The sequence below is a fragment of the Camelus bactrianus genome, chromosome 26 (assembly GCF_048773025.1).
Source record: "Camelus bactrianus isolate YW-2024 breed Bactrian camel chromosome 26, ASM4877302v1, whole genome shotgun sequence".
Classification (NCBI taxonomy): domain Eukaryota; kingdom Metazoa; phylum Chordata; class Mammalia; order Artiodactyla; family Camelidae; genus Camelus; species Camelus bactrianus.
The window spans coordinates 21,094,727-21,118,009 of record NC_133564.1 but is presented as its reverse complement, the minus strand read 5'-3'; the positions used below and the strand labels follow the sequence as shown (position 1 = coordinate 21,118,009).

The window sequence follows — 23,283 nt, the reverse complement described above, 5'->3', positions numbered from 1 at the left end:
CCTTCAATTTACCTTGTAAGAAATCTGACATTAGGTTAAAGGTGCTGGGCTTTGCTGAGCTATCCTGAATGTCTATAATAGGACATTTATTATTGTCTTTGTAATGACAGCATTGTATACAGTATAAAAACATGGAAATTGTACAGCTTGTCTTATTTTTTAAAACCAATACTTTAAAATTTTTAGCAGCTAATTGTTGGCCATCTGTTATGTCAAGCACCACTAAATACTGGAAATGAAACAACAAATGAGTTACTTTTCTCTTGACGTACTCCCAGACCCACAGGGGAAAGGACATAAGTGGGCAACAACCATGTGACTCAGTGACAAATGTAAGCTTCGGTATATTTCTGAGAGAGCAAAGACGGAGACACAACCTACTGCCTGGATGAATATTAGGAGTTGAGAGAGTCCAGAACTTAACATTTAAAGTAGGATTTGACAAATGGATAATTGAGTGAATTTATCTTCTAGAATTGCCAAAACAAAGTACCACAAACTGGGTACCTTAAAACAACAGAAATTTGTCAGGAGGCCAAAAGTCTGAAACCAAGATACTGGCAATGTTGGTTCCTTCTGGAGATTTCTGAGAATGAAACCATCCCTCACCTCATTCCTAGCTTCCAGGGATTGCTGGCAGTTGTTGGCACTCCATGACTTGTGGATACATCACTTAAATCTGTCTTCACCTTTACATCACCTGCTTATCTGTGCTTCTCTGTCTCTTATGAGGATAACTTTTTGGGTTTAGGGCCTACCCTAATCCCATATAATCCCAATCCTAACTAATTAAGTCTTCAAAGACCCTGTTTCCAAATAAGGTTATATTATGAGTTTCTAGGTGGACATGAATTTTGTGTGGACACGATTCAACCCATTCACTGAGCAAAGTACAGTCATAAAGTAAAGAAAATGCCTAAAGGCACAGAGGCATGAAAAGTTATCAGGAGGTTCAGGGTAATAAATTAGAGTAAAAGGAGTAAAATTGAGTGCTGGTCAGGTGATGCTAAGAAATTTGATTGATTGAGTTTTGTGTGCTGCACTAAGATGTTCAGACTGCCTGCTGTAGGCATTTGGCTGCCAGAAACCTGTAAGCCTTTGAGTTGCCTGGATGGATTTGTATTTCGGGGAAGTGATATGTAAAACTGTTGGTTGCAAGACTGGTTTGAAGACTGAAGTGACGGACGGTGGGATCCTGAACAAAAAGAGTGCATCTGGACTGGTGGTTACAGAACTTCAACCACACTTTCCGTCCAGCATTATTCTCGGCATTTTGCAGGTTAATCTGCACAACCATGGTCCTGTTTCAAGAACTTTACCAGACATTCGAAGTCATGAGACTTAATAAAAGCGAAGCAGAAGACAATTCAAGTCAGTATATAATCAAGTATAAACTTAGTAGTTCTGACTTAAAAATACTTCAGTGTTTCAGATTTAAAACAAGATCTCTGTTGAGTTCAATGCTTTAAGAAGCCTCGTTGAGAAAGGGGTACTTAATTTAGATTTGAAAAGCCATATTTAAATTGGTTCAAAAGAGGACAAAAAGAACCCCAAATGAGAGGACCACACGTGAAGATGAGATGGCGGGGATAAAAATGGAATGTGTTTTACAGAGAAGACAGCCTGACTGGAACAGAGAGGGCAGCCAAACAGTAGACCGTGTTAAATGTGAAAAGCTACGCATAAAAGTCTGGCATATGTAACACCAGGGTCATCTGTCTTGGAAGGTCAGGTAGACGGACCGGTTACCTGCAGAGCTCACTGGTTACTGGAAGCTTTCTTTTGGCTGTATCATCTTGACAGCAGCTTTCAGTTCTGTTATTTTATTAGAGGGAGCAAAGCCAACCTGGAAGCTTTTGCTCAAGTCCACACAAGAGATAACAACAAGTACTACGAGAAAAGTTGTATTTTCTCTATTTTTGACTATTTTACATATTTCTTAGTTCTTCTTTGGCATATTGAACTTCTTGCATGTATTTTATACCCTCTGCATTTTTTTCCCCTTCTGCCTTACCTTTTACTTTGCTCATCAGAATTTAGCTCCAGGCAAAACTCACGTGAGCCATCTAAACACAGTGTATCTAAGAGCACAGGAAAAGCCTGAGTGACGATGGCGATGATGACAAGGGACCACCTCTGATGTGTTAGGGGCTTTGCAAGTTACCTTCTTCAGTGGGTACAGTACCCTTATGTTATCCTCCAAATCCAAGGGAAGAAACTGACTCACCAGTTAAGCTGTTTGATCAAAGTAAAATTGCAACCTAGGCCCCTCTGGCGGGTAACCTTGAGTCACGGTTACTGTAAGGTAGCATGGTGACTTACCTTCATCTTGGTGAGGTCCATGAAATTTCTGGCTTCCGGACTCAGCTTCGTTAAGTGACGCACAAACACGTGTCTGTCTTCTGTGACGTCCTTATTCCTGTAAAGTGAACATTAGGTATAGTTATTGCTGCCTTTTACCCAAGGCTCTAGGTGTAATGACAGCCTGCATTTCTAGCTCTGCCTCTACTTTCTTCCTGGCGCCCCATATACGGTCCCCGCTGGCCTTACCGCACTGCTCCCCGCTCCACCTGCCCTTTCAGGAGTTTTCTCCTTTCCCTTCTGTCTGTTAAAATGTTACTTTTGGTTTTATCTAGTTTTGACAATATTGTCCAAGATACCTTGTACGTGTCTCCATTCTTCCTTTTACTTTCCTTATGTTTTGTATGCTGCCACTTACGCCACACAATTTCAATGCATAATTATTGAAACTGGATGATAAACTTCTTGCAGGCAGAAACTGATTGTCCTCATTTCTGTGTTATCTAGTATGGGGCCTGGCACTTTGTAAGCCTAGACAAGTAAAGAGTAAGCGTGGAAATGAGTTCTGACCTCAAATCTATAGTCAGTAATCGGGCTGCTTCCTGGCCAACGGGAGGAGAAGGGTGTAAAATCAGCAGATTCATTGAACAGCTCAGAAATGCCTGTGGCAGGAGAGAGCATTGCTGAGATGATAAAGAAATTGCTTTTGAATCCCTCAACTACTGTTTTTCCAGTTATGTTCTGGAAACTGTCTGCATAGATTCCCAGGGTACTTGTTAAAATAGAGATTCCAGAAAGTGAGATCCAGAAATGTACCTTTGTGGCAAGATTTCTAATTTATTTACTTATTTTTTAATTTATCTGTGTAGCTCTTTTTTCTAGAAGCATTACATACATTTAAGAAAGTGCACAAATCCTGAGTGTGAGTTAATTTTCATGAAGAGAACACACCCATATAACCAGCCCCAGATCGAGCTGTGGTTTGTAAGCTGCTCCAGGAGCCACCCCACACTCCCCCGTGTTCACTAGCCAGCGCACCTCCTCAGTCCACCCGCCAGGGGCTTCCCGAGTTTCACGTACAGTACTGCCTGCGTCCAGGCTTGCTCCTGGTAATGCAGACACAGCAAGCGTTATTCCCCCAACTATCTTTTTGTTCTTCTCTCCCCTTTGTTTTCTTGTCATCTTCCATCCCTCCCTCCCCGCTTTCTCCTTCATAATAAAAATTCATAAACAACTCCTTCTGGAGAATTCTTCTGAGTTTTCCCTCACTGTTGAACTCCTTAAGCCCTAAGACTGCATTTTGGGTGTCTCTCCCTCCTCTTGTAGGGTTCCCAAATTAGTCCATTAGGCATAGAAGATTCTGATGTTTCCTTCTCAAATATTATTTGGAAGATTGAAAGGATAAAAATTTCAAACCATCTCTCCCACTGATAATTTTACTTTTTTTTAAGCCAAAAGCTTATCTTGGAAAACAGGTTACTATGTTTTAAAGGAAAAAAAAAAAAGTACATATATTTTAAAGTTGCTTTAAGCATTAATTAAAGACTCAATATGTATGAGATTGAGGTATACAAACTATTATACATGAAAGATGAGCAACAAGAATTTACCGTATAGTGCAAGGGATTATACGTAATATAGTGTAATAACCTATAATGGAATATAATCTGCAAAAAAAAAAAACCCAAATCATTATGCATACACCTGAAACTAACACAATATTGTAAACCAAGTATACTTCAGTTAAAAAAAAAAAAAGGACTCAATTTTAGAGTTTGTGATAGTTTAACATTACCTTTAGGTAAGTATACTACTGTACTGTGCAGGCCTGGTTGACTAAGTAAGTTAAAGCTGTAAGCAGTTTTGACTGAGTTTGGTTTAGCTTGAAGAAAATATCTGTAAGTGAACAATAGTACCTTGATTGTTTATATCCATAAAGATGATGTTAATTGCCAATATATTTTATCTTTTACTGAAGTAAGTTTTCCACTTGAGAAATTGTACTTGACAGTTAGAGTTATTCTATTTGAGAGTTTGGTTTTAAATTTATACCTTCTTTCTCTCCCCTGCTTGATAACAGTTTTTACTATGTTTTTAGGAACTAAAAGGAAACTATAAATAAGAAACCAACTTTATGAATATTGTTGTGATTTCTTAAAACATTACAGTAGCTACTATGTGATATATTAATTTCAGTTAAGTATGATAAATTAGAATTGTGCAGTCCTTCATTTTTAAAAAATATTTTCAAGTGGAAAAATCCCATTAAGTTGATTTGTAGCATTTCTGTAAATGATGTTATTTTTTATTTCTTAGGATTGACGATTATATTCTTTGTGTCATTTATACTGTTTGGGGGAAGTACCATCTATTTTCAGGGATTTTTTTTTTTAATACTGAAGGCAGTCACATAGTAATTTCTTTGAGAAATAAGATTAGAGGGTCTTAAAGTACTTTTACAGGTTATCTGATTCATTCCTCTGTCTTCAGACATGAAAAAATCTTTTTTTCCCCCCAATCCCTTTGTTCAGAATACACATGCTATCAATTCTTTTAGCACACTGGCTTCATATTACCGTATTTTCTCTTTAAATATAACCTGCCTATTCATTCCACTTAAACTGCTCATTTGAGAACTACTTGAAACCTCATCAAAACTTGCAACATCCAAAACCAAGATCTCAAACTTGAAATTAAAATCATTGAATTCAGTTCATCTGTTCTCTTAGTCCTGCTTCCTCTGGTTTTCCCTCCTGGTCCATTTTCTTATATCTCTCATGTTTTTCCATTCTGTGACACGCTTCCAAGGGACTTAACTGGCCTCCAAGGACACTGAGATCAGCCTTTCTTTAGAATCTCCGTCCTCTTTTTTTTTTAACCATATCCTCCTTGTCAGTATCCCTTCCTGTTAAGCTCTACTGTCTGCTTGGCTCCTCCTACTTGTAATACACTGTGGAAAATCATAGATAAAGTTTGATTTAATGTTTTCCACAGCGTTTGTGCCTCAGGTTCCTGACTGGTGCATCTCTCTCCTAGTATTCACACTCATTAGATGACCTTCTTTCCTATGTGAGCTACCAAAAGGGTTGCCTGTGCATGAAGTTACTTCATTTCTTGGTCCCTCCCCAGTGCCCTTCTGTCTGGCTCCTGTCCTCATCACTCCACTGAAACTCACACTAGGCTCACCAGGGATTTCTCTGCTGTTAAATTAGAGGGACATTTTTCAGTCATTTTAAAAGTCTGATTTTTACAAAGCATTTGCAAGCAATTCTCATTTTCCTAGAATATGATAAACTACTTCGTGACAAGAGTCAATATTTTTGCCTTTCTTTAAAAGAACATGTTGTTCCCCAAATATTCCACAACTATTTTTGTAAGTGTTGTAAAAGACTCAAAGGCCTCTCTCCTCAGCTTGGAGATAGATGGCCGTCTGTACGTGATCTTTTCTCTGTATGTGTCTTGTCCTGATCTCCTCTTATAAGGACACCAGTCAAGCTGGATTAGGCCTTGTGTTAATTACCTCTTTAAAGACCCAGTCTCCACATTCTGAGATACTTAAGCATATAGATTGAGGGTGGGAAGTTGTACAGTTCAGCCCCTAAGAGAGGGTTATTATGCAACTGAAACATCTGTTAAACAGATCTCTCATGGAAACTATTGGCCACTTATTCATTCTCTAGGTCTCACTTGTAATACACTGAGCCACAAATACATTTTTAATGCATTAATTACTAATGGTGGAATACCCTTTTGAAATATCTGGAAAAATATGATTTTTTAAATTAAATGCTTAATAAAGCAAATAGTAGCAGACATAAAGGGATAAACTGATGGGAACACAATCATAGTAGGAGACTTTTAACACCCCATTGACATCACTGGACAGATTTTCCAGACAGAAAACCAATAAGGCAACAGAGAAACTAAATGACACAGTAGAACAATTGGACTTGTTTGATATTTTTAGGATATTTCATCCCCAAAAAACAGAATTCTTTTCAAATGAGCATGGAACATCTCTAGGATATATCATGTACTTGGGCACAAAAGAAGCCTCAGCAAATTTAAGAGGACAGGAAGTATTTCAAGCATCTTTTCTGACCACAATGCCATGAAACTAGAAATCAGCCACAGGGGAAAAAAAAAAGGAGAAAAAAATGACAGCATGGAGATTAAACAACATGCTACCAAAAAACCAGTGGGTCAATGATGAAATCAAAGAAGAAATTAAAATGAGACAAATGGCAATGAAAACATAACCACACAAAATCTATAGGCTACAGGAAAAGCAGTCCTAAGAGGGAAGTTCATAGTAATACAGGCCTTTCTCAAAAAAGAACAATCTCAAGTAAACAACCTAACCCATCACCTAAAAGAATTAGAAAAAGAGCAAACAAAATCAAAAGTCAGCAGAAGAAAGGAAATAATAAAGATCAGGGAGGAAATAAATAAAATAGAGATTAAAAAAATAGGAAAAATCAATCAAACTAAGAGCTATTTTTTTGAAAGAGTAAACAAAATTGACAAACCTCTGGCCAGGCTCACCAAGATGAAAAGAGAAAGCACAAATAAAATAAGAAAGGAAAATGGAGAAATTAAAACCAATACCACAGAAATACAAATAATCACAAGAGAATAGTATGAAAAACTATATGAAAACAAATTGGACAACCTAGAAGAAATGGACAAGTTTCTGGAAACATACAGTCCATTAAGAATGAATCAAAAAGAAATAGATCACTTAAACAGACCAATCACTAGAAACAAAATAGAATTAGCAATAAAAAAAACCTCCCTACGAACAAAAGTCCAGGATCAGATGGGTTCACTGGGGAATTCTACCAAACGTACAAAGAACTCATACCAGTCCTTCTCAAACTCTTCCAAAAGATTGAAAAGGAGGGCAAACTCCCAAACTAAGTCTATGAAGCCACCAGATACCAGAATCAGACAAAGACACCACCAAAAAAAAATTATAGGCCAATATCACTGATGAACATAGATGCAAAAATGCTCAACAAGATATTAGCAAACAGAATCCAACAGCACATAAGAAAGATCATATACCATGATCAAGTTGGATTTATCCCAGGGAGACAAGGATGGTTCAACATATGCAAATCAGTCAATGTGATACACCACATCAACAAGGAAAACAAACAAAAATCACATGATCATCTGAATAGATGCAGAAAAAGCACTTGATAAATTTCAACACCCATTTATGATAAAAACTCTTTACCAAAGTGGGTATATAGAGAACATATATTAACATAATAAAAGCTATCTATGACATAACCTACAGCCAGCATAGTACTCAACAGTTAAAAACTGAAAGCCTTCCCACTAAAATCTGGAATAAGACAAGGATGCCCCCCTCACCACTTGTATTCAACATAGTCTTGGAAGTCCTAACCACAGCAATCAGGCAAGAAAAAGAAATAAAAGGGATCCAAATTGGAAGAGAAGAGGTAGAACTGTCACTATATGCAGACAGAACATGATACTATACATAGAAAACCCTAAAAGCTCCACACAGAAACTACTAGACCTGATAAAAGAATTCGGCAAGGTAGCAGGATACAAGGTTAACTTACAAAAATCAGTTGCATTTCTTTACACTAACAATGAATTAGCAGGAAAAGAAAGTAAAGAAACAATCCCTTTTAAAATCGCATCCAAAACAATAAAATACTTAGGAATAAATCTGACCAAGGAGGTGGAAGACCTATACATGGGGAACTACAAAACACTGATTAAGGAAATTAAAGATGACTTAAAGAAATTGAAAGATAGCCCATGCTTTTGGATTGGAAGAAACAATACTGTTAAAATGGCCATACTGTCCAAGGCAATCTACAGATTTAATGTGATCCCTATAAAATTATCCAGGACATTTTTCACAGAACTAGAACAAACAATCCTAAAACGTATGTGGAATCACAAAGACCCAGAATTGCCAAAGCAGTATTGAAAAAAAAGAACAAAGCTGGAGGAATAACTCTCCCAAACTTCAGGCAATACTACAGAGCTACAGTAATCAAGACAGCATGGTATTGGTAGAAAAACAGACATATGAATCAATGGAACAGAATAGAGAGCCCAGAAATGAACCCACAGACCTATAGTCAATTAATCTTTGACAAAGGAGGCAAGAATATACAGTGGAGAAAAGACAGTCTCTTCAGCAAGTGGTGCTAGAAAAACTGGATAGCAGCATGTAAAGCCATGAAGTTAGAACACTCCCTCATTCCATACACAAAAATAAACTCAAAATGGTTTAACGACTTAAATATAAGACAAGACACAATAACTCTCCTAGGAGAAAATACAGGCAAAACATTCTCTGACAAAAATCTTACCAATGTTCTCCTAGGGTAGTCTACCCAGGCAATAGAAATAAGAGCAAAAATAAACAAATAGGGCCTAATTAAACTTACAAGTGTTTGCATAGCAAAGGAAACCATAAGCAAAACAAAATGACAACCTACGAAATGGGAGAAAATATTTGCAAATGATGCAGCTGACAAAGGCTTAATTTCCAGAACATACAAATAGCTCATATAACTCAGTAACAAAAATACAAACAACCCAGTCTACAAATGGGTAGAAGACCTAAACAAGCAGTTCTCCAATGAAGACATACAAATGGCCAATAGGCACATGGAAAAAATGCTCAATATCACTAATTATCGGAGAAATGCGAATCAAAACTACAGTGAGGTATCACCTCATATGAGTCAGAATGGCCATCTTTTAAAAAGTCCACAAACGGTAAATGCTAGAGAGGGTGTGGAAAAAAGGAAACCCTCCTACGCTGCTGGTGGGAATGTAGTTTTGTATAGCCATCATGGAAAACAGTATGAAGATTCCTCAGAAAAACTAAAAATAGACTTATCAGCTGATCCAGCAATCCCACTCCTGGGCATATATTCAGAGGGAAGTGTAATTCAAAAAGATACATGGACCCCAGTGTGCACAGCAGCACTGTATACAACAGCCAAGTCAGAAGCAGCCTAAATGTCCATCGACAGATGGCTAGATAAAGAAATTGTGGTATTCTGGTACAATGGAATACTATTCAACCATAAAAATAAAACAATTCCATTTGCAGCAACATGGATGGACCTAGAGATGTCATTCTAAGTGAAGTAAGCCAGAAAGAGAAAGAAAAATACCATAAAATATCACTCATATGTGGAACCTAAAAAGAAAGAAAAAAGGACACTATGAACTCATCTACAAAACAGAAACAGACTCACAGACATAGTAAACAATCTTACGGTTACTGGGGAAAGCCAGTGGGAAGGGATAAATTTAGGAGTTTGAGATTTACAAATGTTAGCCACAATATATAAAAATAGATTAAAAAAGAAAAAAGTTTCTTCTGTATAGCACAGGGAACTGTGTTCAATATCTTGTAATAACCTTTAATGAAAAAGAATATGAAAACGAATATATGTATGTATATGCATGACTGGGACATTGTGCTGTACACCAGAAACTGACACATTGTAACTGACTATACTTCAATTTAAAAAAATTGTATGTTTATAGTACCTACTAATAACCACCAAATATCAATATTCACTTGTTAAAAATTTTATCAGCAAAAAAATGCTTACTTAAAAAAACTTTTTATTTAATGAGCGCAGTCTAAATTTAAAAAGAGTAAAACTGATTTTATTAATTTAATATTCATTCTACATAGCTATTTAAATCATCACTTTTTCTCTAAGATTTATATATGAAAGTTCCTGCTAGCTTCATTTGAGAAGTTAAAAGATACAGAATTACTAACAGATGTTCTAGATTTTTAAAAAATTCCTGAATTACACTGTACAGATTTCTACAATCATTTTACTTTTCATTTTAGGGTTTCAGTATATTTTACATTTAAATTACTTTGAAATATGTTGAAGTAATTAAGCCTGTTCTCTTTTTTAAAATAATGGGAATGTTCTCTATTCTATAAGTAATATATCCTTTTCCCTCAGACAGATAACACTATTCATGTGAGTTTAAGTCCAGAATACTAACATTTTAAGTCCATATGTGACTAAGATGCAGATTAAATGGTACAGACAGTAAGTATTATAATAGTTTAAGAGCCTTCAGTATTAACCACCCTGAGGCAAAATTATCTGGCAAAGTTTTAGTAAAAGAGGTAGAATTTGAGTTGGCCTTGAATCAAGCTGTTTTGGTAAACCAGTAAGAATAAAGATCATTCCTTGGTATGAGCTGCGGAAGGAAGAACAAACAAACAAAAGAAACAGCCTTAAGAACCCATATAGAGGTGGAAATGAAAACTGAAATGTAATTTTTTAATAGAAATAATATGAGAAAAATTGTACTTAATCTGGCACCCCAGTCATGTCTACCTCCAAACCCCTTCCCAGGAGGATAAACAGTTTTGCTTTCCATCCTCTATTAACTTCCTTGTCACATTCTACCTGTTTAAAATCCTCTCCCAGGATTCCTAGTTTATCTCAACATATCCTACGTAGAAATACCCTGTTTACAGTTAACCCATCTTTGGAGCCTTTTTCAGCCTACAGTAACTTCAACTTTTATGTTTCTCTCGAATTCACTGAACACATAACTATATAAATAGCCCAATTAGAGAGGTCTTACTAAATTCCATGTAATTTGGTAGCTAATTCTATTAACTTCTGATCTGTTTAATCTGGTAGCAGTTCGCAATAAGAAGGATGTGTTATCTCCAGTTACAAAGGAGTCAACTCAAGCACAGACTCAAATCTTGGTCTACTAATTCCAGAGTGTTAAGCACAGCACCCTCAGTTTATTTTGCCTCTGTGATTAGAGATCTCTTAATGCATGTATTACTGTTTCTTTTTGAGCAAAAACACCATGCTTTATCTGTTTTTGAACTCTTAGCTTAAGTACTGAGTAGATACTTGTTGGACTGATTGATTCATACAAAGGTATTTGGCTTATATTGCCAAGGGCTTTGGTCCCAAAGCAATTTTAAATTTTCAAAGGGTTGTGAGCAATGGATTGATGAAAGTGGTAATTTTGGAAGATTTAGCTAGAAGTGAAGGATTGGAGAGTAAAGTTTAGAGAGCCCGTAATCCAAGCATGATAGGATAAGCATTCAGACAGACTCGGTTGTGTCAGGGTAATAGAAAAGCAGCAAATAGAGAATCGGGAGTGTTCACTGGCTTTAAGATTGATGCAGGCAGAAATGTCAAAGTTGAAACTTAGCTCATGAGAAGAATGGTTGCATTATTGACAGAAGCATGACGTCTGTTCTGGCAAAGATAAGTTACTTTATGCTAAGAATGCTGACGTTTGAAAATATTTTGGTTTTAGAATATTAGGAGATTCAAATAGAATATTCTAGGAGATATATCCAATTAGTAGTTACTCCATAAGATGTGACAATCTAGAACTGGCTGAGAAGTGGGTCTTTCAATACAAAAGACCTGTTGAATTTTAAAATATGAATCATCCAAAGGAAAAAGATGTAAAAAGAAAATAGAACTTGATGGACAAATAATGTAATTTATCTCTTCTATTATTACAGAGTCCTTACCAATTAAAAGCACATGTTACCATTTTTAGCGACCTCTGTAATAAACCCAACTATATAAATGAATGTTAAGATTTTGTTTAAAATTCATGTATCCCCAATTGAATGTAAATGTTTTATGTTTCTATTAGTATAAATACTAGAATATATATTTACTATGAATTTGAACTTTAAATTTTTACTACACATTCTGTCAGTTATAAAGCTGTGGTCTCCTTTTGCACAAGAACACACAGGAAACAAGAAATGCTATTGTTCTTCTTTCAGAATAAATCCAGTATCAAATCACTTGTTATCACCTGTCATCAGCCTGCTTTAAACTACCAGCATCTGCTGTCAGGATTACTGTAGTAACTCCCTCTTGTCTCTTTGCTTCTACCCCTGCTTCATTGTAGTCTCTTCTCAGCATAGATCAGGCTAATTTTCTGCTCAAAACCTTCCTATTAAGGCTTCCCATGTGACTCGGTAAAATCTGAGTCCTCACCAATACGCTGACCTTTCTGCTCCTTGCACACGCTTCCACCTTAGGGCCTTTGCACGGGCCATTCTTCCCTCTGCCTGGTATGTGCTTCCCCCCAAACCAGTATGGCTAACTACTGTCCTCAGTGTACAATTCATTTTATTTTATATTTACATATATGTATTATATTTTTACATTCTTTTTTTTTTTGGTCTCTGGCTCTGGCTCCCCACCCCCAGCACACACAGGCACACACAAACCCTCGACAGTCAGCCCCATGAGGCCGGGGGTGTTTGCTCTGTTCACTCTTATCTCAAGTGCCTAGAAATGTACCTGTCACTTGTTAGACACTGGTGGAATAAACAGATGTAACAACAGCAGCCAACACTTAATGCAGGCTTACTGCATGTCTTACTTTTCTGAAAGCTTTAAATGATCATAACCACCTTGCTCTACGGATAAGGAGCCTGAGCCACTGGTTGGCTGGGTGACACACGCAGTCCCACACGGCCAGCAGCCTGGATCGGAGCCAGAGCGCCCCACCATCAGCGAGGCCCTTCTGCCGCAGACGACTGCTGTGTTTGGTGCTGTGAGGTTTTTACGGCAGCAACAGAAGTTGTCTGTTAGCCTCTGTATACAAAACACTTCTCATATACCTGGATTCACATTGATAGTATACTGATTAAAGATGAATGCTATTAATTTGAAGCCTTCAAATACTAAGCTTAGCAAATAGAAAATTACACCAAGAATTTGATGCCTCACGTGGTAAGTCAGCAGGTTCAGCCAGTGACATTCATCACTGTTAAACCCATTCTCAAGGCCTGCAAAGCCATGGAGCTGTCAGCAGTGTTACACGGGTCTGATACCGGAATCCTCATCAGCGTCACTTCCGCTTCTTGGACAGGTTTCATTTATCGTACCTTTGTGCGATATTTCATACCAGATGTCAAGATGAAGTCTCTGATGTCAGAGATTTAAAGGCAGTGATTTCCCTGACTTGCTCATCAGAATGCAGTGATCCTGGACTTGTGGAGAAGATGGATGACACTGGACTTCTAAAGCAATTGGCATTAGGTGAACTTTAGAGAAAGTGTCATTCTTAAGACAACAGAAGGGAAGTTTCAAGGATGTCAGCAAAGCTGTCTGAAGAACCAGACTAGACAAGCTTTCACAGCAGACAGTCCAGCGTGACGAAAGGGGACCCAGAAACTCAGCGATAGTTTGCTCGTGCTGCAGTCAGGCGGTGACGTGAAAGAATACCAAGTCCAAAGTGCGTGCGGAGGACGAGCTCACGGGTGTGCCCCACGTGGTTAAGGGACAGTTTCCTAGCCACCCAGGGTCCTTGTCATCCACGTGAATGTACATACGTAGGATTATCAAAGAATTCTCATGTGAGCATTGAGAGTCGAGATACGAACGTTCATCTCACAGATACACACACACACACAAAAAGGAAAAATGTAAGAGACTATGCTTCAGAAGACAGCAGACCTTGCTTACTTTTTGTTTAAACGCACTTTATAGACTTTGCATGATAATCTTTATCACCTAATAGCCCCATGAAAACAAAAACTTATCTGGACTAGGAAGACAAATTTCTGGGTTTCCTGGGAGAAATCATTCAGTTTCTTTGCAAAGGTAGAAGAGGGCAAAAGAGACATTCTGCTCCTAATGCATTTCTCATACCAATTAGAGCTGCAAAATATTTAGTGATGTGAAAGGAGTGGTTTTATTTTTAACACAGAATAATGTACATTTTAAGCTACCTCACTTGGTTTTTTGGTTCTTGCATTTTGGATAGCATTTATAATGATGACAGAATAATAATCTTTCTTGATGGTTGACTTTTTCCCAAGGATAAAGAGAAAAAACCCACACACTTTTTATTATACTTTTCATATATACCTGATATGACAGAGCTACCAGAACTTTTGCATTTTAGATTTACTTACTCAGTGTATCTCGTATCAGAAGCTACTCAGTTGGATTTTAAAATGTATAACAAATAACTTCATTTTGAACTTACTACTTTAGTTACCAAAAAAATTCTATCAGAGTAATTTACACTATGTATTTCAAGTTTTCTTTTATTGGTGAATAAAACGAAATCTATGCTAGGTCTAGAAATGTGCTGTTGTCAAGAAAATAGTAATTACTAAAATTACTCAGAAGTTGAATCACAGGACCTGGTAAGTTACTGCCGCACACTTGGAAGAGACTTAGTCTCACCATGTGGTCCTATTTTTACCTCTCAACGAAGCACAGTGAATAAGAGCAGCTCTCTCTTCCTCATCAGTCATTCCATCAGTTTTGTTCTGAAAATAAAAGCTGCTTCTCCAAACATAGTTTATCCCCAGTAGCTGACTCACTTTGCAGGGGGCTCAGGGTGGTTTCATGGTCTCCGGGGAGCCTCCCAGCCCTGCACTGTGTTCTCATTGGCTGACCTTCTAGGGAGAGGCAATTACAGTGAACTATTTCAGTGTATTCTGGTTAGGATTTCCTTAGTATTGATTGGAATTTGTTGCTGTTGTTCTGCTGTTACTGCCCCCCGCCGCCTTACAGTACAGGAACCCCCAGTCTGATTGACACTGTAATTCAGGTAAAGCTCATGAGGAGAGTGATTTCTCTGCTGTGCTGTCAGGGCTGCCAGCTTTCTGTAGAGGAGGGTTTGACTAAGGCCCGTCATCCTCTTCCCAGCCTGGGGTCACAGCTGTCCAAGCACCGCCCCTGGTTAGCAGCCGCTAGCCCACCGTTTGGTTCTTCCATTTCAGTGGTTTCTGTCTCTCTTCATTTTCACCACGTGTCTGGTAGTATTCTAGAAAATCTCTCAGAAGATTGAACAGGATGATTGAAATTAGAGTTTTTAGAGCTAGGCTGGGCTGTTATCTGTTGCTCCCTTGCCCGAGAAGCATCGTGCAGTTCCTTCTGTTGCTGGGGCTCACGGAGCACCCAGCACTCCTTGGGCTCATGTCCCTGGGGCTCTCTGCTCCTGCATTTAAAGGAGCAGGTCTTGTTTATAACAAGAACACCTCATGCTAGTGTGATGTTTTCTCTGAATATATAGCGATTCTTTTAATAGTAAAAAAAAAAAAAAAAAAAATTTCTACTAGGAAGATGTTCTCTCTGACTAAGCAGCCTTTGTGACAGTGTTTGCAGGATTACACATCCCCTCTCCCCACACAGCCTCTTGCAAATGCAGGCACGTAGAAATGGCTTTCAGCTCATGAACAGTGCAAATTCCTGGTCCTACCACACAGACTTATTTTATTAGAATCTCCATATATGAATTCTGAGAATTTGTTTTTCATCAATATCCCAGGTGAATTTATGCACACACATTTTGGGACTCACTGACCTGGGTTGAGTGGTCCACCTTCTGGATCCTCAAATAGGGTGAGGAAAAAAGTCTCAGAAGCCGTTTTGAGAGTGCGGTGAGGGCAAGTAATGGTTTCACACTCCATAAGCGGCCATGCAGTAAGTTTAGCTCAGTTAGGGCTAAAAGTCACCCTAGCATTTCAGTCAGCAAGCGGGCTTACTGCAAACTCCCGACATACAAAACACTTCAGTAAGCAAATCAGATTTACTATTTTCATAAAGAACTGTTTTACGTGTGTTACACTCAATTTTCAGTTTCGATTAAGTCAAACTTCTAATGACATACGTAGGAATTTCAAGCGCCAGGTCTGTGTGGCCTCTGGGGAAGTCAAACACAGCAGCATTCTCTGCCTCCTGGATGTAGGTAATACCTACCTACATCCCTTCTTTCCGTCAAACCCAGAAGGACTTGGCCTTGCCGTTGCATGGTCTGCAATCACGTCTGCCATTTGGTGCAGCAGCCTAGCAAGAACTAGTGCCACGTTTACGTAGTTGATGAATACAGGAAGGACCCCTAAGGAAAGGGCTGGAAATGTCTAACTATCAGGAAGTGGGAAATCTTTTACTCGAACATCACAGCAGGAAGCACCTTGGGATTTCAGCTCTTCCGTGCAGCAGCAGTGGTCACCCAGGATCCTCCCGTTTACCCACAGAAGCCAGCCTGCCTGCTCACACTTTGTTTTCACTAAAGACTCAATTAATTGATTCCATCGTAAGCAAGATTAGAGCATCATACAGTGGGAAGATCATAGAATGCCTTTAAGAACTTCTGGTACATTTAACACCAAATAAGATAGTGTCTCTTCCTGGAGGTTCCTATTCTCAGAAAGAAACTGGAAAGGAAGTATTGAAGATTATTTTGTTTTAGTATTCCGGGTACCTGAATACACAAAGGAGATCTGGGTCTAGGGTGTCATTACTGCATTCCTACTAACTTATATATTTTAAAATAGCATCTTCCTTATTTAGAGTCACATAGTGAAAAAAATGATTGATTCTATTACATATAAAAAACAGATTCCTCAGATTTTATATCAAAGTCTGAAGGACTGGGCTGCAGATATAAATACAGGAATTGTCAGGACAGAAATGATTAAACTCATTGGGTTGGGTGAGAATACCTGGGAAGGCTGAGTATTAGAGAAGAGGCTCAAGTCTACAGAGCTCCGAGGTACAAGAGAATTTAGAGTTCGGGTGATGAGAAGGAACAGCCAGGGGGCCTGAGGAAGGGGAGCCAGTGAAGCAGGAAGAGCCAAGTGAAGAAAACACGATGGAAAGGGAGAGAGTGAGCACATGCAGCCAGTTCTTCAGAGCGATCAGGTCGAGTAAGACCGAGATACGACCATCGGATCTGAAATGTGGACGTCTGCTGACGACACTGACCAGAGAAGATGCTCCACTTAAAAAGTTCTGAAACCACTCACCTAGAAAATCTCTCAAGTTTTGCTCCTCTAAATGTGTGGTTCTAATACAGGCAGACTGCCTTGCAGTTGTTATATAAATCTGGGCATATTATCCAGTAGTGCTATGTTCAGATATTTCAGTCAGTCATACAGATGTTACTTTAATTGCTGTAATGGCCAACATTTAATTGTATGATTGCCAGTTAAGCTTTTATATGGCTGTTCACTCATTTTCCTTCCTACCTTTTGGTAAGTTACTGTCTGCTGGAAAAGGCATGGACCCTGGAGGCCTTCAACCCCGGGTTACAGTCCAGACTCCACCAGTTACTTGTTGTGCGATCTTAAGTTAATTTCTCGAAATCCCAGTGTCCTCATTTGGAAGACGACATGAGAATAACTACTTTATATGGTGGTTAAGATATGATGGGCTAACATAGGAAGCAGCCAGTCAAACGGCCAGCAAGTAACAAGGTAGCCCAGTGAATAAGGGCTCAGTATCTGAAGTCCAGCAGGCCTACTCTCAAATCTCAGATTTTACATACCCCAGACATGGAAGACTCAGGCAAGGTCCTTCACCCAAGCCTTAGTTTCCTGCTCTATGAAATGGCTGTAATGAAAATACCTATCTTGTAGGATTATCAGAATTAAATGAGCAATTGCAAGTAAAACTTTTAAGTGTCTCTCACACACACAGAGTGCTTGATAAATGGCAGTTATTAGCACTTGGTATGATTGTATTTATTATCTATGCTGTTAACAGTTATTAGAATGATAGAACCTTCATTTCTTAGTTCTCAGAGTCTTAGTTTCTAATCTGACTTGAAGCAATTATAGTATTTGTCATGCTACACTGTTGTCATTCATTAGTAATGTTTAATAGAGTAAAAAGGAAACATACGTGATCGCATGCCTCAGAAGCTGTAATAAACCAGAAATGGCTATTTTTTTTAGCCACTTTTGCTTGAAACTGTGCTTTAAAAATAGATCTAAACACACCTTTGGATGAAGCAGCTGCACTGTGAATCGCCGAGAATTAGAGATGGAAATAAAGACCATTTAGATCAGAGTATCAAGAGCAGCCTTTACATGAAAACACTAAGACAGCCGACGACAAAACACAGAGGACTGTGCACACTTCAGAAAGACCCCAGGAATCACCTGATCCAGTTCCTACCTTTGCAGACGAGGGGATACTGAGTACCTGAGATCTCGTGGGTGACACGCCCGGGGGAAGGACAAGAAAGAGTAACTTTCTCACTCCTGTAGTTAAATGCTCTTTCCATTAAAGCAGAAATACCATGAGAATCAGTTTTTCAGAAGCAAAATGTCCTGGATGAAGATTTTTGTCAGATTTCTGTAATCGACTGATAGCAACTAATACAGGTCTTACTAGGCATAGAAAACTACATTTTTCAATGGGGTAAAATAATTTTAATTATATTTTGAAAAAAAACCAGTTTAAATTCTCTAATAAAATGAATGCATTTATAAAAGTATCTCCTTATTTTAAATACTTTGATAATGTGGTAAAGAGTGATATAAGAGTGATAGGTCATTTTTTTTACTTAAAGGATGGAAAATCATTAAACTTAGTTGCTCTAATTTGTAACCTACGCTATATTAAGCACATTTTACAGTAACTCTGGAAGAATCATTACATTGTGTATATGTATTTGTGGTAAACCTTTTAAGAAGTTACATTGTTTTACTGTGATGTTAAGTTGCTTTCTACAGTTTACAGTAACATCAACCATTTTTAGCTGTTATTTCTAGTTAACTAATTTTATTCAAAAATAACTAATATTTTATTCAAAAATTATAAATAGGAGTTTAATTAGTATATTTATCCACTGTTTATCTTCAAGGCACAAAACTACACAATACAAAGAAAAAAAAATCTACCAAAAAATCTGCTTTTCCCCAGATTGTAATTTTTGCTTCTTTGTCTTGTTTTATAGAGCTACATTCATGGAAGCAGCCAGGCCCAATTCGTGGCAGAGTCACACATTATTCTGGTACTAAGTATCCTTTAAAATACTGATGGATTGAAAAGAACAAAGCAAAGCTGCATGCTATCAAATTGATTTTTTTTTCCTAACAATATATATGAAGACTTTAAAAATCTTAAATTTTAAACTTTACCATGTGGCTAATTTTCTAATTCCTATGCTAATTATTTTCCATTACAATGTAGTTTTAAAATTCTCATTTATTAATAGACTATAGCTTTCTCTTTTCTACTGCCTATTGAATTTTGAAGTGTAGCCTTTGCTCTGCATTGATTATCTCTGGCTAGGGTTTTTTGTGGTGTCTGTATGATTTTCCCCTGTAGGATTTTAACAGAGAGAAAAAAGTGTCCTATAATATAAACAGCAGGATAAAAAATACACATATATGGTACTGGTTCCCTTAAATGTTATTAGTAAGAGAAGAAAGAGTAAATTTAGGATAACTAGACATCTTTTTGGAACATGACAGACTAAACGTTATAAATCAGATAATACAGTGCAATTTATAGTTTAGAGGCAGAAGGGTAAAGAAAACAGAATGAGAGCAAAGAGTTAAGGCTCATGTATCTAAAAACAAACTCTGAATATGATCAGAATGAAGTTAAGTTACTTTTTGGGTAAACAACTGCACTTTGGGGGAACGCTGACGTTTGAGTCTTATGAAAATGTTTGTAGGTTAAATTTATAGTGTTGAACGTATTGAGTCATTCTCAGGATTTAAAATGTGCCTTATAGTATCATTTATAAAGTCAGATTACTTTCCTGGTTACTAAGATTCATATTCAAATGAAGCAGTCTAGACCATAACCAGTTAAACCTTTAAGGATTCTTAGAACTCACCTAGGCCAAAACCTCCTTTTATAACTAGGAAAACTAAAACCCACGAAGTTTATTTGACTTGCCTTGGGTTGGAGGAAGAATTAGGATTAGGGTTCAGTTTTCTTGTTCATGGTCTCCTGGTTGTACAGGTACTTAAGCTTTAGAGGTAATATTTTATTATGGTCTGTGACATAGGATTTCATGAATAAGTGTCAGTCAGGCCATTGAAGTCCTTAATTTTATTCTGGACAGAAAAGACTTTTTTAATCCTATTAGAGCTTTTATATCTTATTACTTTGTTCTGACAGTGCACTCTGTAATCCACCAGCAAATACATATTCGCTACCTTTAATTCTCTTTTACTTGCATTGTGGACACGGCATCAGGTGCCGGTACAAACTGAGCCTGGCGTTACTCTTAGAGGAAAGGGGTGGGAGGCGCTTTTAAGTTCTTCCCACCCAGTTCCCAAGAAGCTCACAAACTCCATTTGTAAAATCAGGGTTATTGAGCCAACTAACGGCATGGCATTTTTCTGCGGAACAAGTGAGACAACACAGATGAAACGTCTAGTACCCACTCGAGGCTGACATTTTTCCCATTATGTTTTCCCACCTTTCTCACTCAGAACTTTGCTGCTCACAGATAGCGTGCATAAACATTGACTGGTTGATTCTTTGACACTTGCCAAAGGTGTAGATGTCCAGAAACAGAACAAAACAAAAAAAAACATAGTCCTGTGGTATTTATCAGAATTCTAAAGTTACACTGGGAACGGAATGGCTTAATTTTTTCTGGTGTGAGAGTCATTGTGTCATTAATCATGTGTAGTTAACTAGATAATAAAATGACACCTTTAGAAGGTTTGACCTTGGAAATGAAGCTTGAGAAGACAGACTGTAAGACTCCACTTTCTGTTGCAGGGGAAACAAACATTGTCTTTTTGAAACTCACTGAACAGCATCCTCCATCTTCTTCCTCTGTATCAGTTCTCAACATTTTTGTTCCTTTCACCCTTGGCTACACATACTTGAGTGCTTACACAGAACTGTATCTATCTGTAGCCCATTCCTGGCATTTATTTAATTGCCCATGTGGTTTATGGCTTCAGAATTAGGGAGCTACAGTGATGAGTACTTTTTTGCTTGAATTTGTCTCATGCAAAGAAACAATGTAGGTATTTCCAATTCTATTCTCAAATTTTGATCTTGAACTATATGGTTTCGGTTTCCTAATTTTCATATGGTAAGAAAGTAATAATACTTTCTGCATATCAGAGGGGATTTAGGTGAGAAAATGAAATACTTGCAAGTGTGTTTATAGGAACATCTCCTTATTAAACATTAAGGGCAGTGTCTTATTTACTCTTAATTTATCTTTTAATTATATAATTATGAAGCAAAATGCATTTGTTAAAATACAAGACCTCCCCCATCTACAGGAAATATGTTCCAAGACCCCCAGTAGATGCCTGCATCCTCAGATAGTACCAAATCCTGTATCTCTTTCTTATACATACATACCTATGATAAAGTTTAATTTATAGATTAGGCACAGGAAGAGAATATCCACACTGCCAGCATCACTTCTCCGGCGCTTTGGGGCCATCATAAAGTAAAATAAAGGTGACCTGAACACACTGCAATCCCCCAGCAGCTGACGTGCTCACAAGATGGTTACTAAGTGGCTGATGAAAGGGTAGCGAATATAGCAATGGATGCTCGGGACAGAGGAATGATTCCCATCCTGGGTGGGACAGGGCAAGAAGGTGTGAGATTTCATCATGCTACTCCGAAAGGCACTGAAAACTTACTTTAAAACTTAATATTTCTGGAATCTTCCATTTAATGTCTTTGGACTGCGGGTAACCGAAACTACAAAGTGAACCCACAGAAAAGGGGGTACTATTTATTGCAGGTTACTTTCTAGCTCGTATTTGTATAATTTTTTTCTTTTCTGCCCAGTTTTAATCCATGATGTAGCATTTTAGCGATATACTTGATTCAAAGCAGCTAGTCTGTTAAACACTAAACCAAATCAGGAGTTGCCCACACAAGGAATGAAAAGTTGTGTTGAGACTATCACTCCACTGTATGGCAGGATATTCTCCAAGGTTTCATTTCATGGCTCATTGGCAACAAGCTCAGATTTAGGATACAAAGAAATTTCACAAACAGTATGAAGTCCCTCCACATAGATTATTTTTTTATAACAGAAATACAGAGAATTAAAAGTCCCTCTTCTCTTTACACTGCCAGTAACTATTTGTTGCTTTACTGTTCCTGTTATTTTTATTTACAGACATCTATGAGGAAGAGAAATTCCTTTTAAAATGGTAGGCTCAGTAAAAGTTGAGACTCTATTGTATTAATAATTTCTGATTTTACTTTCACTTGGCAGAGTCTACTCGTATTTTTTAAACTTACTATGTTATTTTTTTTTTGTAATTGGCATGTGTATTTTTTCTCTTCATGCAAAAAAAGAAAATGTAAATTCCAGATGGTTACTTTTTTGTTTATCTTTAGAGAACATTTCTGCCTTTTGGTTTTCTCCAAATTTAGTATGCCAGATCATTAGATGCAGTTGATATAAATACAAAATGTTATTGAAAAACTCTAAGAACAGATGGAGCCATTTGATGTCATAGGTTATAGATTCACATTTCTTAAAAATAAGATTTTTTTGTCCCTATTAGCAGTGTTTAATTTCAGTTCCTTATTAGAGAAAAAAAAAAAAAAGGGAACAATCCTAAGTGGTCTTTCAGAGAAAACTATGTTAAGAAGACATTTAAAATATTACGACTTTTAATATGAAATGTATGAACTGTCTGAGACTAACTCATATAATCCTTTGTATTTTTCCCAGTAAAGAAATTTGTTTTTTCTTTTAATTTTTCATTCAGTTATGTTTCAACATCTGATGCAAATATATTTGCAGTTTACAAGAAGGTAGACTGATAGAAAACTAGTTGAATCCAGGGTGACAAATGCTATAATCAGTGCTTGGTAGCAGCAAGAGAGGAGGGAGCAAGTTGATGCCTGGAAAAGTTGAGCTGCCTTTTCAGGTGGGTTTTGATACGGTAGAAAAGGAGTTTCTCCCCAGATGGAGAACGAGTGAGTGAGAATATTCCAGTGGAAGGTACAGCAGGTACAAAAACATAAAATGAGAGCGTATTCACAAACTGTGAAGGGGAGATTAAAGGTTAATTGGCCCAATTAGTGAACATCTTCCCATACCTTCCTAAGAAGTTTGAACTTTTTCTGGATTCACCAAGATATGTTCTACGTGCCAGTGGGAAAACAAGACACAGGAGTTCTAGGCTTGGCTTTACTGTCAAGTGTATAAATTCTGACCTGTCCCTTA

At 37.6% G+C, this 23,283-nt stretch overlaps 1 protein-coding gene across 4 annotated transcripts in view; it reads left to right on the top strand.

Annotated features, from left to right (window-relative positions):
* Window positions 1–23,283, top strand: part of TUSC3 (tumor suppressor candidate 3) — a 140,034-nt gene that overhangs the window by 93,732 nt on the left and 23,019 nt on the right. For 2 of the 4 annotated variants that reach the window (XM_074353607.1, XM_074353608.1), the window contains exon 7: window positions 19,054–19,117. The exons of the other annotated variants lie outside the window; for them this stretch is intronic. In XM_074353607.1, the coding sequence (XP_074209708.1) occupies window positions 19,054–19,117 (64 nt within the window). The remainder of the gene's footprint in view (window positions 1–19,053; window positions 19,118–23,283) is intronic. 4 annotated transcript variants of the gene reach the window in all.